This window comes from Bubalus kerabau, chromosome 8 (genome assembly GCF_029407905.1).
Source record: "Bubalus kerabau isolate K-KA32 ecotype Philippines breed swamp buffalo chromosome 8, PCC_UOA_SB_1v2, whole genome shotgun sequence".
In the NCBI taxonomy this organism is placed as follows: Eukaryota; Metazoa; Chordata; class Mammalia; order Artiodactyla; family Bovidae; genus Bubalus; species Bubalus kerabau.
In genome coordinates, this window is record NC_073631.1 from 72558134 (window position 1) to 72570408 (window position 12275).

The 12275-nt window shown below is 36.6% G+C and overlaps 1 protein-coding gene across 1 annotated transcript in view; it reads left to right on the forward strand.

The window, feature by feature from the left end:
- SKAP2 (src kinase associated phosphoprotein 2) overlaps nucleotides 1-11892 on the forward strand; it is a 168306-nt gene extending 156414 nt beyond the window's left edge. Inside the window, exons 12-13 of the mRNA XM_055590543.1 lie at nucleotides 8978-9079; nucleotides 9423-11892. Coding sequence (XP_055446518.1) covers nucleotides 8978-9070 — 93 coding nt within the window. The 3' untranslated portion in view covers nucleotides 9071-9079; nucleotides 9423-11892. The remainder of the gene's footprint in view (nucleotides 1-8977; nucleotides 9080-9422) is intronic.
- Nucleotides 11893-12275: the final 383 nt, after the last annotated feature.

Genomic DNA, 12275 nt, shown 5'->3' on the forward strand with positions numbered 1-12275 from the left:
CCTCTTGGATTATGTTAGTCTACTTGCTGTTCTGGATTTACATCACTATTAGTTTATCTTTCAATCTGTACTCACCAGTAAATTGCTAACCACATTCCTAGTCTTACTTTTAAGGCAATAAATTATTTTTGGAGACTTAATGACAGAAGAGCTATGAAAGAGGCATGCTGCTTTGTCTGCTGTTAACAGAAAAATAAAGAGTTAAGAATCCTGGAATATTTCATCTTGTTTACGACACATGTGACTTGGGCTTTTTGAGACATTTTTTATTAAGTCAAAAACAGGAAATGTAGGTTGTCAGTGTTCACTAGTATACAGTAAAAGGGCGTTTTTTAGTGTGCATTGTTCAGAGTTTCAGGCATCGCCTTCCTTTGTATCTATGACTTTTTCCAGTGATTGGTGAATTGTAACTGTCACTGATCATTTGCTTTGCATTGTGAAAATGTAAAGATTCTCTTACTAGGGCTATTTTGGCTTTAGACGTACCAGAAAAATAAGTAAAATGAAAGTCTTGCTGAGCTCTACTGGCAGAGGGAAATGCAGAGTTACTCTTTGGCATTCTTACTTTTTTCCTTTGTGACTGTCTGACCCGGTGTGCCACAAATAGCAAACTCCTGCAGAAGAGTAACTAGGACATCTCAGTATAGGATATCTGTGGTGATATTGAGCTAGTTCCCCAAACATTATCTGTCGAAGAGTAACTAGGACATCTCAATATAGGATATATGTGGTGATATTGAGCTAGCCCCCCAAATGTTATCGTGTCTTACAGTCTTTGGGGAAGGAGGAGAAGTATTTGTACGTGTTGCTGGTTGTTTGGATCTGATGGCATTTCGTGTCTGTGCTGTCCATCTGGGCATCTTGTGGACTGGGGTACCATGCTGTCTCATGGGCAGGCCCAGCTCTCCCTAGTGATGATCAGCAGTGTATGGAAACACACTACATCAGAAGATGTTCTCATTCCACTCATGGGGCTCCTCTTGTTACCCACTTGCAAAAACCATGCTCTAGTATTTCCTGATGTTCTCTTATCCTTCATTCCAGGAAAATGTTGACAGATGAAAGGGGAAGGTGCCTACAGGAGGCCAGCCATCAGGCCCCAGTAGTGGTTTGAGGGGTAAAGGAGAAACCAGAGGGCCATGTCAAAGAGGCAGGGTACCCAGAGATGGCAGTGGAGGGGCTGTTGTGGTTTAATTCTGCATGGAATAAGCAAAGGCTTTTCAGGAACAAAACAGAAGAACAGTAAAGCAAAGTACCATGTTGTTAATTAAAAAATAAAAAAACTTAAATGGAAAAATCCATGATTTGTTATACACTTCGGCTCTCCGCACACAAAAAAATCAAGAGCCCACTCAGTGTCTATATGGCACACTCTTACTCTTTGAGATGTCTCCCACCTTACCCCTTAAAGGTCAGATTCCCTTTGGAACAGCCCATAGTAATCAGGTTGCCTTATGTGTGCTGTGATCAGTCGTGCCCGACTCTTTGCAACTCCATCGACTATAGCCCACCAGGCTCCTCTGTCCATGGGGGATCTCCAGGCAAGAATACTACAGTGGGTTGCCATGCCCTCCTCCAAGGGGATCTTCCCAAACCAGGGATAGAACCCAGGTCTCCTGCATTGCAGGTGGATTCTTTACCGTCTGAGCCACCAGGGAAACCTAGGTTGCTTAGAGCGTGCTCCAAAATGCTGGTTTTTGTTGTCCTGGTATTTTGCTCTACCAGTTAGTGGGAAGGCAGAGGGAGGGGATAAAAAAATACTCATTGCAAAAATACTAGTACCCTGTTCTAGGCACTCAATATGTTTTCACTTCTCTGATTCCTATGATAATCCTGTGAAGGGTAAAGTATTATAATTTTGCAGATGAGAAAACTAATGCTCAGTAAGCTTATTATGTAGATCACCCGAGGATACCAGCTAGGGAGTACCTTCTCCTGGAATCAATGCAGATCTGACTCTGAAGGCTTTTCTCTTTCCATTTTGCTCCACCTAAGTAAGTGGGCCATGACTGGGATTATTCATTTCCCTCTCTCAGTTCCTTGAGGTTGATACTGTGTCTTAAGTATTTTTGAGTTCTAATATCTAACATCATGACAGATAGATGTTTAATATATGAAAATTGTGTGAGGGTCCAAGTGTATAATAAATAGACATTGATTTATGTTAAGTATCTAACTGAGTTATTGTAGAGTCTCAAAAGTGATATATATGTGAAAAAAATCTTCCCTTAAAGAACTTGGAGATTGCCTAAGGTCACATACCTGGTTAGTAACAAGCTGGAGACTCTGGATCTTCTGAAAAAATAATCACAAGAAAAAGAAAAAACAGACTTTCCCTCAGATGTGCCACACTGTTTCTGCCTTTTAGGCTTCTGTCTGAACCTCGTCAGTACTTACAGTAAATTCAACTGAAGCTATTTCTTCAAAGAAATAGAATTATGTGGTCCCAGTTCTGCAGGGGAATAGGTATCTTTCTTTCTGCAAGTGAAGTTTAGGCTCTTTAAACAAGATATCCTATACAGCACATTGGAAAATGTGATAGGCAATAGCCAGCCGTAAGTAGAAACAACAAACTTCATACTGTGAAGCTAAACATACTTCAGAACAAGTATTTGTTTCAGTTCAGTTCAGTTCAGTCGCTCAGTCGTGTCCGACTGTTTGCGATCCCATGATTACCAGCACGCCAGGCCTCCCTGTCCATCACCAACTCCTGGAGTTCACCCAAACTCATGTGCATCGAGTCGGTGATGCCATTCAGCCATCTCATCCTCTGCCGTCCCTTTCTCCTCCTTCCCCCAATCCCTCCCAGCATCAGGGTCTTTTCCAATCGGTGATGCCATCCAACCATCTCATCCTCTGTCGTCCCCTTCTCCTCCTGCCCCCAATCCCTCCCAGCATCAGGGTCTTTTCCAATGAGTCAGCTCTTCGCGTGAGGTGGCCAAAGTATTGAAGTCTCAACCTCAGCATCAGTCCTTCCAATGAACACCCAGCACTGGTCTCCTTTAGGATGGACTGGTTGGATCTCCTTGTAGTCCAAGGGACTCTCAAGAGTCTTCTCTCAACACCACAGTTCAAAAGCATCAATTCTTCAGTGCTCAGCTTTCTTCACAGTCCAACTCTCACATCCACACATGACCATTGGAAAAACCATAGCCTTGACTAGGTGGACCTTTGTTGGCAAAGTAATATGTCTGCTTTTTAATATGCTATCTAGGTTGGTCAAAACTTTCCTTCCAAGGAGCAAGCATCTTTTAATTTCATCATCACTAAAATTCTTCAAGTATGTCCCATGTACTTGGGGGAACGATACAATACTCCTATTGGAAATGACACATCTTAAGAAAACATGTAGGACAGTCAACTGGTGTGTCATCCAAAATGAAGAGAAAGCATGTTTCATCACGCAGTAAATATTTATTGAACATCATTTACATGTCCTGGAGTGTGGGGCACATAGACTAAGTGTAAAACATTGCCATGATCTCAGTGAGTTTGTACGTTTTAGTTGGAGGACAAAGCTAAAGTACATAAACTCCACTGAGGAATAAATACTCAGCTTGAAATGGGGAATATAAGTATGGATTAGATAATTCAAAGAAAAATTGATGAAATCTGGATAACCTGAGTCAGGCTTTAGTCACTAGATAGGTTTTAGATGAGGGAGGGGAGACATTGCCTGGGAAGGGAGCGGGACTTAGTACACCATGGAAGGTTGGGCTTCGGGACCAGAGCGATGAGAGGAGGATGTGGCTACATCCACATCCACACCCTTTCATCCCGCAGGGTAGGAAGAAAGCAAGCTGAGGGGTTTGTAGTTAATGCATTGGGTGGGGCAATGGTTAGTATACATTCTTGAGCAGCCAAGTAAGCTGGCAAAAGCAATTTCTAGGAAGAATAGAGAAGCAGAGTTGACGACACAGTAATCCAGGGTAAGGTGATGAAGGTCTGATCTAGAACAGTTAAGAGAGTCATGTGTTGGTTGGTGTATACACTGAGTACCAAAGCCACCTGCTGCTGAGCGTGATTTGCTCTTTCTTTGCCTAACAATATCTACAAATCATCAGTCTGCATATCAGTTTTTACTTTATCGTATTGTAAATGTTGACTGGGTAGAAATTTGAATTAACTGTGTCTTGACTCTGGAACATAAACTAAAATTGATCACAGGAATTAAGTCCTTACTATCACCTTTCTTGCTTGTCTTCTCTCTCTCTTGCTTTAAAAATGGATTTTCAGTGCCTGGAGAAAAAAATAGGAATTCCTTGAATTAGAGTAACTCAGGCTTACAGCTGCATAGTAAATTATAGAGTAATGAGGTTGGTTTCCGTAAGTTGCTAAGAGACTTAGGGTGTTAAAGCAGGTTCATAAATGGTGATTTTCAAACATAATGGAGGAGCTTAGAGATTGTTAGTGTCCATTTCCTCACTTAAGGAATGAGGTTAGGAGACTAAGAGTCAAGCAATTCATGTGTAGATAATAATAGTAAAATGTTGAGGTTGTCAAGTGCCTGTTGTGCATTTTAAGGGAACTTTTGAAATGATGGATGTACAAGAAATGATTCTTATAAAGTTTCTAATCAGAAACAGTAAAAAGGAAGAGATTGCAGAGGTGGCCTTGAAAAAAAAATTTCCATATTTTAAATAGTTATCTAGTTTTCATGATACCGCAGTGTTCACAAACAATTTGAAAAATCAAAAATCACAGTGAATAGTTGGAAAACAATGGTAAAGTCTACTCGTTCTGAAACTCAGTTTAGTTTATATTTTGTGAATAAAATTACCTTTATTTCTGCATAAGACTGTGCTTTTTCCAAACATATATCTGTGCTTAAAAGCACAGATATATGTTTGGAGAAAGGAATATAGTCTTTTAACCTAACACCTGTTGCTTTCAGATAGTTTGGTAACTCCTTTCTGAAAGGGGTGGTACATCACAAAATCTTATTAATGTTCCAAGTTTCTGTTAAGGCAGCATTCTTTTACCATATGGTTTGTAGAAAGTGGATTATCATGCTTGAGAAATGAGAATCATGGTGCTGAAAAGGATTTAAGGAAATGCTGGGGTCTTATTGGGGCGAGGGGGCTTCTTATTTAAGTGTAAAATAAAACACCAGCAGAGAGAGAAGATGTAGTTAATAATTAAACACAGACATACCTTTGCTATTGTGTTGGATAAAGTCTCTATTTTTTTATCAAAACTAGTTCTTTTTTCCTACTTTTTTACATAATCACCTTAATTTACTGCTTAATAATGATTATTTGAGGCATAAAATTTCAACTACAAAATAAAAACTTTTTTAATGATGCAAAAATTGAAAACGGAGGCATTGGATCATAACTGTTCAGTGTTGCTTTCTCATTATTTTCTCGAATTATTGGGCAAGTTTGGTGCTTTTGCTTCTGTGACTGCCACATTACATTTTTGCCTTGAAGCCATCCATTTTACAGATATTGAATTTCTTTTGAGTACTATTTTTATACACTAAGCATCACTACACCTCTGGATCTTGATAGCATTACCGTGGGAGGAGAAAGAAGCTTTGTGTTAGTAATTACCTAACATTGTCAGAAGCTGACTGCAGGCCTCTTTCTAGTGATAACAGAATAACCGCATAATGTAGCTTTATAGCACATGATTAATAGAAAATAATTACACGTCCTACAAAGGGATGCAATATTTCTTATAAATTGACTAGAATGGTTTCCTGTAGATTAAAGGACTCTTCATTATTTTATCAGTCCTCCTGAAGTACAGTCACTTGCCTATGTTAGCATTTCAGTTGATGTTAAGAGCCGCAGAGGGTGAAGGATACCAGATGGCAGACCTTCTTGTACCTGAGATCTCGTTCGTGTGCCATCAAGATGACATGATGCTCCCTAACCTTTCAGAGATTTAGATGGCAGCTTGGTATGATTTCTGTCTCTTTATTTTTTGTTTATTAACAAGATGAGGTTTGAGGGCTGTTTTTCTTTTTTTTTTTTCATGACCCACCTGTGACTTTTAAACCAGACTTCAGTTAGTATGTGGACAGCGAGACAACATTGTATGTATTGTATTATTTTCCACTGTAAGTAATATATCATTCATAATCACATTTGTTTGGGGGCAGCGAACAGGGAAGGCAGAGGAAGGCATATTTTCTTCCTCCCAAGGAAATCGTGTGTGCTATTGAATCTGCAGGCTGAAGTTTAGGATACCATACTCCAAGAACCATCTTCATTCCAATTTATAGGCTGCAAATGGTTTAATTGGGATTCATGTTGCTCAGGAGGCTCATACAGAGGATAGTAATGATAAAAGTAAAAGCTTCTGTGTTTGCAGTCTCACCGACATCCTCTAATGGCTGCAGTGTAAATCCATAAATTTGCCTACTAGATTTTTACCTCACTATATTTTATCTTACCTCTTAATTCCACACAGGAGTGCTATATGGAATTCTTTACAAATGTAGAGTAATAAACATTCTGGTTTTTTATTTTTACTCTTTTCTGATTTAAACCTGTGATATTTTAGAGTACTTCTACAAGCTGTGTATTTCATAGGCTTTTCAATTATTTTAAATTAATTAAATGAAGCATTTAGGATTATTTTAGCCTAAAACTTATATTTTTCCTAGAATGTGACTTTTAAGGCATGTGTTTACAGCTGAATAAACTCCTCTGATGTTTACTACTATGCTCTATTTAATGAATCTTCTCAGTTACTGTCATGTAAAATTCTCTCATGTGAAGTCCTTTGTTGAAGTGATTTGTTGGAAATCAGTTTCTTAAATTTGAATGTGAGTGAGCTTTTTGAGAACAATAATACATACTTAATTGAGAGTACAGATTATAATTTCAAAGCAGAATATTATAAAGTAATATGAATTTTCTGGTTTATAACTTGAATCTAAACATTGAAATCCAGATTGCAGGCTATTCTCTGAAGGCAGGACTGAATCATACTATACCGTCTCACTAAATGTATTCTGTTCCTGTTTCTACCCTTTGGGGGCCTAGTTCCTTTACACTTTCCAGTAATCAGTTGGAAAAACCTTAGATGGGCATTGGATAAGAGCTTTCACGCTTAGACTTACTCTGTTAAAGTATTCATTTTGCAATCTTACACTGTGGGCCTTTGGCCTCTGCAAGGTGGAATACATTTGTTTTGTTAAGCGTTAGGCTCTAATTGTATTCATTGCCTTAAAAATTGAAAAGGGCAGCTTTATTAGGTACCTATTAGGATATAATGGTTGCTATAATGGTTGCTAATCATAGCTTTCAGTAAGCTGGTATTTTCTTCTGATAAATATATTCTGCACAGATTATAGTCATCATCATTGAGTTCTGGGCTTCAAACTATTTTCATTGTTTAGAGAATTTTGTCAACTAAGTTCATACTATCAGGAAACTTTTGAACTTAAAATCTTGAGTCTACTGTTTCAGAAACCAGAACTGTGCCCTCATTAGAATCGGGTCTTCCCTTCCTCTCCCCAGCCTTTTCCTTCCATCTTATTGTTACAGAAAAAAACTAATTCTGATACATCCCATTGTTTTAAAAGTATTTATAGATTTTAATCCTGTAAACTCTTTATTGATAGACTACAAATCAGTACACACCTAGGAATGTCTACATTTGTATGGAAGAATTGTATGATTTTCCTTTCTGATGGTCAATAGCATAGTTCATCATCAATACAAACATTAAGTCTATCCTGGGTATTAACATTCCCTCCCCACATATAACTTGATATGCATATGCACATTTATCTATGACTCAGATGTTGGAAATCATAGCCTATTGAATTACTTTGGGGATTGATTTTAAAAATTTATCTTCTATGAAAAATTAAATTTGGGTCCTATGGTGCTTTTTCAGAGTATTGCTTTTGGAAGATATTATTCTTGAAACTTGTAATTCATTTTACTTTGTTTGTATCTCACTAAACATAAATAAATTTGAGATAAAAATACATTAGTCAATCTGGCAGACAAATGAACATTAGGTACAGTTTTCACAATGCCTGGAGCCAGTGGCGTGTCTTCAGTGGAGCAAAGGGAAGAAAACGAGGCCCAGGTTCAGCTCGCAAGCAAAATAAACACAAAAGTGACTCATCAGTCACTCTTTTTTATAGCTGGATTAATATTTTGGCATTATAACTTGAGATACTTTTATTTCCTATTGATCCTCCCCATAAGGGTGAATCTAATGCCACCTTTAAATTCCTTCTACTCATCCTTTACCTAATGTAGTTTGTGATCAATCAGAGGAACAATAAATGCCTTTAGGAAGCTTCTGAAAAGGAGCCCTTTTGTGAATTCTGTTGGAAAGCCGGTTTGGGGATATCTTATTAGTGTTTCCAGTTCTCTAATTTACCTGTTTAAAATGGCTACACTGATGTATTAGATTTTCCTGAGAAGGAGCATACTTCTACATTCTAAATCATTTTTGGTCGTCTGAGTTTAACTAGGAATTAAGTCATTTATTGTGAAAGGAAAAAAAAAAAAAAGGCTGTCCTTGCCAGATGATAAGCTCCTTGAAGGCAAAGATAGTTTCCCAAGGATCCTGGCAGTGATCTTGGAGCCTCTAACACTGTGGTTTGCATATAAAAAGGTGTCTCCCAGGCTGTGTGTATATGTGTGTGTGTGAGAGAGAGAGAGAGACAGACAGACAGACAGACAGACATGGGGAGAGAGAAGGGAAGGGGGCCCAGAGAGCCGACTTCCTTATGTTGTTTCATTTACCAGGTTCCTATCCTAAGTGACTATTTCTATTCTACACCACGAAATAAACAGGCTTTGTCTTATATGTTAATTTAAATCTTTGCCTAACAGCATTTTTAAAGTGTCTGGAAACAAAAAAAGATTAAATTGTTTCAATTTGCAGCTAAAGCTCTTATAACTTTATAAAAAGAAACAACATTTCTAAGAAGTTGCATACAAATGACATTGTACTTACACCAGTCTAAAGGTTAATATTGCATATTGTTTTCAATTAGGAATACAATAGATATGGCTGGTGGGTAGGAGAAATGAAGGGAGCCATTGGCTTGGTGCCGAAAGCCTACATAATGGAGATGTATGATATTTGAGAGTCCTCGGTAAGTACATTTTAATCCAATATTCTGTAATAGCTCATATGTTCTCTTGGTCTCTGCGTTATGAGTCTTTGCTTTTTTAAAAGTCTTTGTAGTTTTCTGATAACACATAGGTTATACTCCCAAATCATTATCTTGTTTTACAAAATTTTAAAATAACTTCATAGAATTTACTCTGGAAATAGATTACTTAGAGAAAGTCCCTTTGTTAATAACCAGCTGTTTTCACAGCCTCCTCCTCTTTAGTAAAATACCACTCTTATGGTCTTTCTGAGGAGCTGAATTGACAAAATATTGAGTAAACATTCATTTTCTTTCCTTGGCTAAACATGTAATTTTTTTCTAGGCAGGGAAAATCAACATTTTGCCTGAAGAGAAAAATTAAAATGCAGCTTTTTCTTTCTGCTCGCAAAAAGGAAGATTCCTCTGCTAGTCTGCAAATCTTTTGGATTGAGAATCATTGTGAAAGCATGGACAACAGTTCGTAACCTTTGTTTTGTTGAGCATCATTTGTCTTTGTTGTTTTATGCATTCATTGTAATATTCCTCTGATGTCAAATTAAATGAAGAATATTAATGTAAATTAGAAGTAAGCAGTAAAGTTATACCTGTTGCTATATTGGAAAGAAATAAATCAATAGCTTTTATTTACTCATTTGATTTATGTGAGGAATTCAGCACTATTCTGTATGTATCACATAGTCATTGCTACTACTAGTATGAGTTGTAATTTCTCTTAATACTGGATATCAATGTTTTTAGAATGTAAAATATAATTTCAAGAAAATTTGATAGAATATATCTCATAAGTTTTTGATAAATGCTATCTAAAGAATGTAGCTTTGTTAAAACTTTGTAGATGAGTCATCTTAGTATTTATTTTTACATAGTAGTAGTAGCAGTAGTAACATGTTTTCATGAAAGAATTTTTACTGATTGGCAAGTTTACTTTATGTTAAATATAGCCACGAGAAAGAAAAATGGTAGAATTGCACATGATAGTTGCTATCCCCTTCTGCAACACATGTGCAGACCAGAACCATGGTTTACTGTACAAAGCCCTTTACCAGTAATAAATACCCTGCTTATATAATTGGCTTGCCAACATTTTCTACTGTAGTTTTCTTTAAATTTAATAAAACAAAAAATTTATGAGAGGCCCCATTCTGCCACGAATGAAATGGCATAAAGAATCTCAATGTATTCTCAAAATCAGAAGGCATAACCGAGTACTTTTACCCTGCCTGATCCTTACTATGCTATTAAAGTCCTACCACAAAACTACTACCACAGACTTGAGAAGTACAACTCTGAACTTCTCAAAGCAATGAGAAGAGAAGGAAGGCTCAGAGAGGAGGGTGTGGAAATCATGGTGGGAACATGTACCAACAGGTGAGTGGAAGGTTGGTGTCAGTCTGACACAGGAGGTGTACGTTGTACTCCAGAGCAAGGTTTGTGGAGTTATATTATTACTTTTTTATGTATGGTTGAAATCAAAGGTATTTTAAATGTCTACAAGGTACCAGTATGATGTATGTATATCAAAATATACTACTGATTGGATAATTAGTTGGAGTAAATATAATCTGCTAATAATGAATCATTGATTAGAAGATACTACTTTTATGGAACTTTTCAGATCTTTGCTTTAAAAATAAAGATTCTAAACATGCAAATGAGTTGATAATATTTAAAAACCTCTATTATAAAAATTATCTACAAGTAATATTTCAGAGTTTATATTTTACTGTTATCCCCTCCCTAACCCATGTGATTATCCCCTCCTTGTGATTATCTGATTTCACATATAAAAATATATCTATTAATTTGGGAGATTGTAGGTAAATTCTAGTTTATATAAATTAGACATTGTCAAGTTAAAGCTTTCAGAAATTAATTTGTGGACTTGTTAATCTTGTTCTAATGTAGAGCCACTGGAATAGATTGAAATCGTCTTGGCAAAAGTGAGACAACCGAGGATGAATGTAGTGGATTGGTTTTCAAGACCTGAGAGATTGAAAAGTGAAAGCAATTGTGGGTTCCACTGTAAATGTAGATAGACTTCCTTGTAAGGTATACATTTTGTGCTTCTGATCCAAGTGAAGATTTTAGTCCCGGGCCAGTAGATGGCAGCAGCTTTTCATTGCATAGGAACCCACTTGGAAACCCCTCCCCCACTCTGGCACAGACTCACTCCAAATGTAAAGTATTTAGAAGATTATTGCCTCCTTTTACAGTTAATCCAGGAGAGGGAGTCCTTTGCCAACTGATGCCAGATAGTCTCTGTGAATGGTGACAATACAGAAAAAGAAAGTGTTACTTGTGTCCAGAGCTCCTCTGCCCTTTGTTCCTTTTTACTTGCATATAGGTGGGAGATAAGAAAAGAAACAAAAACATTTTAATTGGGATGACAGGAAAAACAATCATTACTTTCAACTCAGGACTCCTTTATATTCATCTGGTGAAATCATTTGTATCATAGGAGGGAGAAAGTTTTCTTTACACCCTTGACAATATATCACACACTTTCCAAGATCATCATAATATCATTAATGTGAATTTAAACAACATTGCTTGTTAGAAAATATGCTAATTGCTATGTTCCCATTATGTTTGCTTAGCTTTTATTTGTTTTTCTATGAACATTTAGAGAGCTAATTTTTTTCAAAGGTGATTGTAAGTCATATTTTACATAGCATTTTGCTTGATTATTTGTTCTGTACTGAATTTGTACTCTATTGCCATTAGATCTTACAATAATGTTCCACTCTGCAAATTTTTAAGGTTCAAATAAAGTTTAATTGTTTGCAAACTGTTATGATGCTAATAATTCAACAGCCTGCTGTGTTACTAATGAAATTACTTTGTTATGATTAATTTGGAAAATAGTGTGTTGATTGTAGTAATTAAGCACAACAAGGTGAAGTAAATGATTCTAATGCCATCTGGCCTCCAAACTGAATGAAGAAATGAAATAGGACTGTCATCTGAATTTATTCAAAGAAGTAAGGATAATACAAATGACTTCATTGCTATAGGATTTACATTTAACCACAGCTCACTCCATTCTGTTTTTGCCACTTGGTTATATATGACAGTTCCTTTTATGAAAAAGAATGTTGTTTCGCCTAGCAATTGTTTTGAATACTTTATATTATTTTAAGTAGATTATTTTTATCTTGTGCTAATTTAATTACAG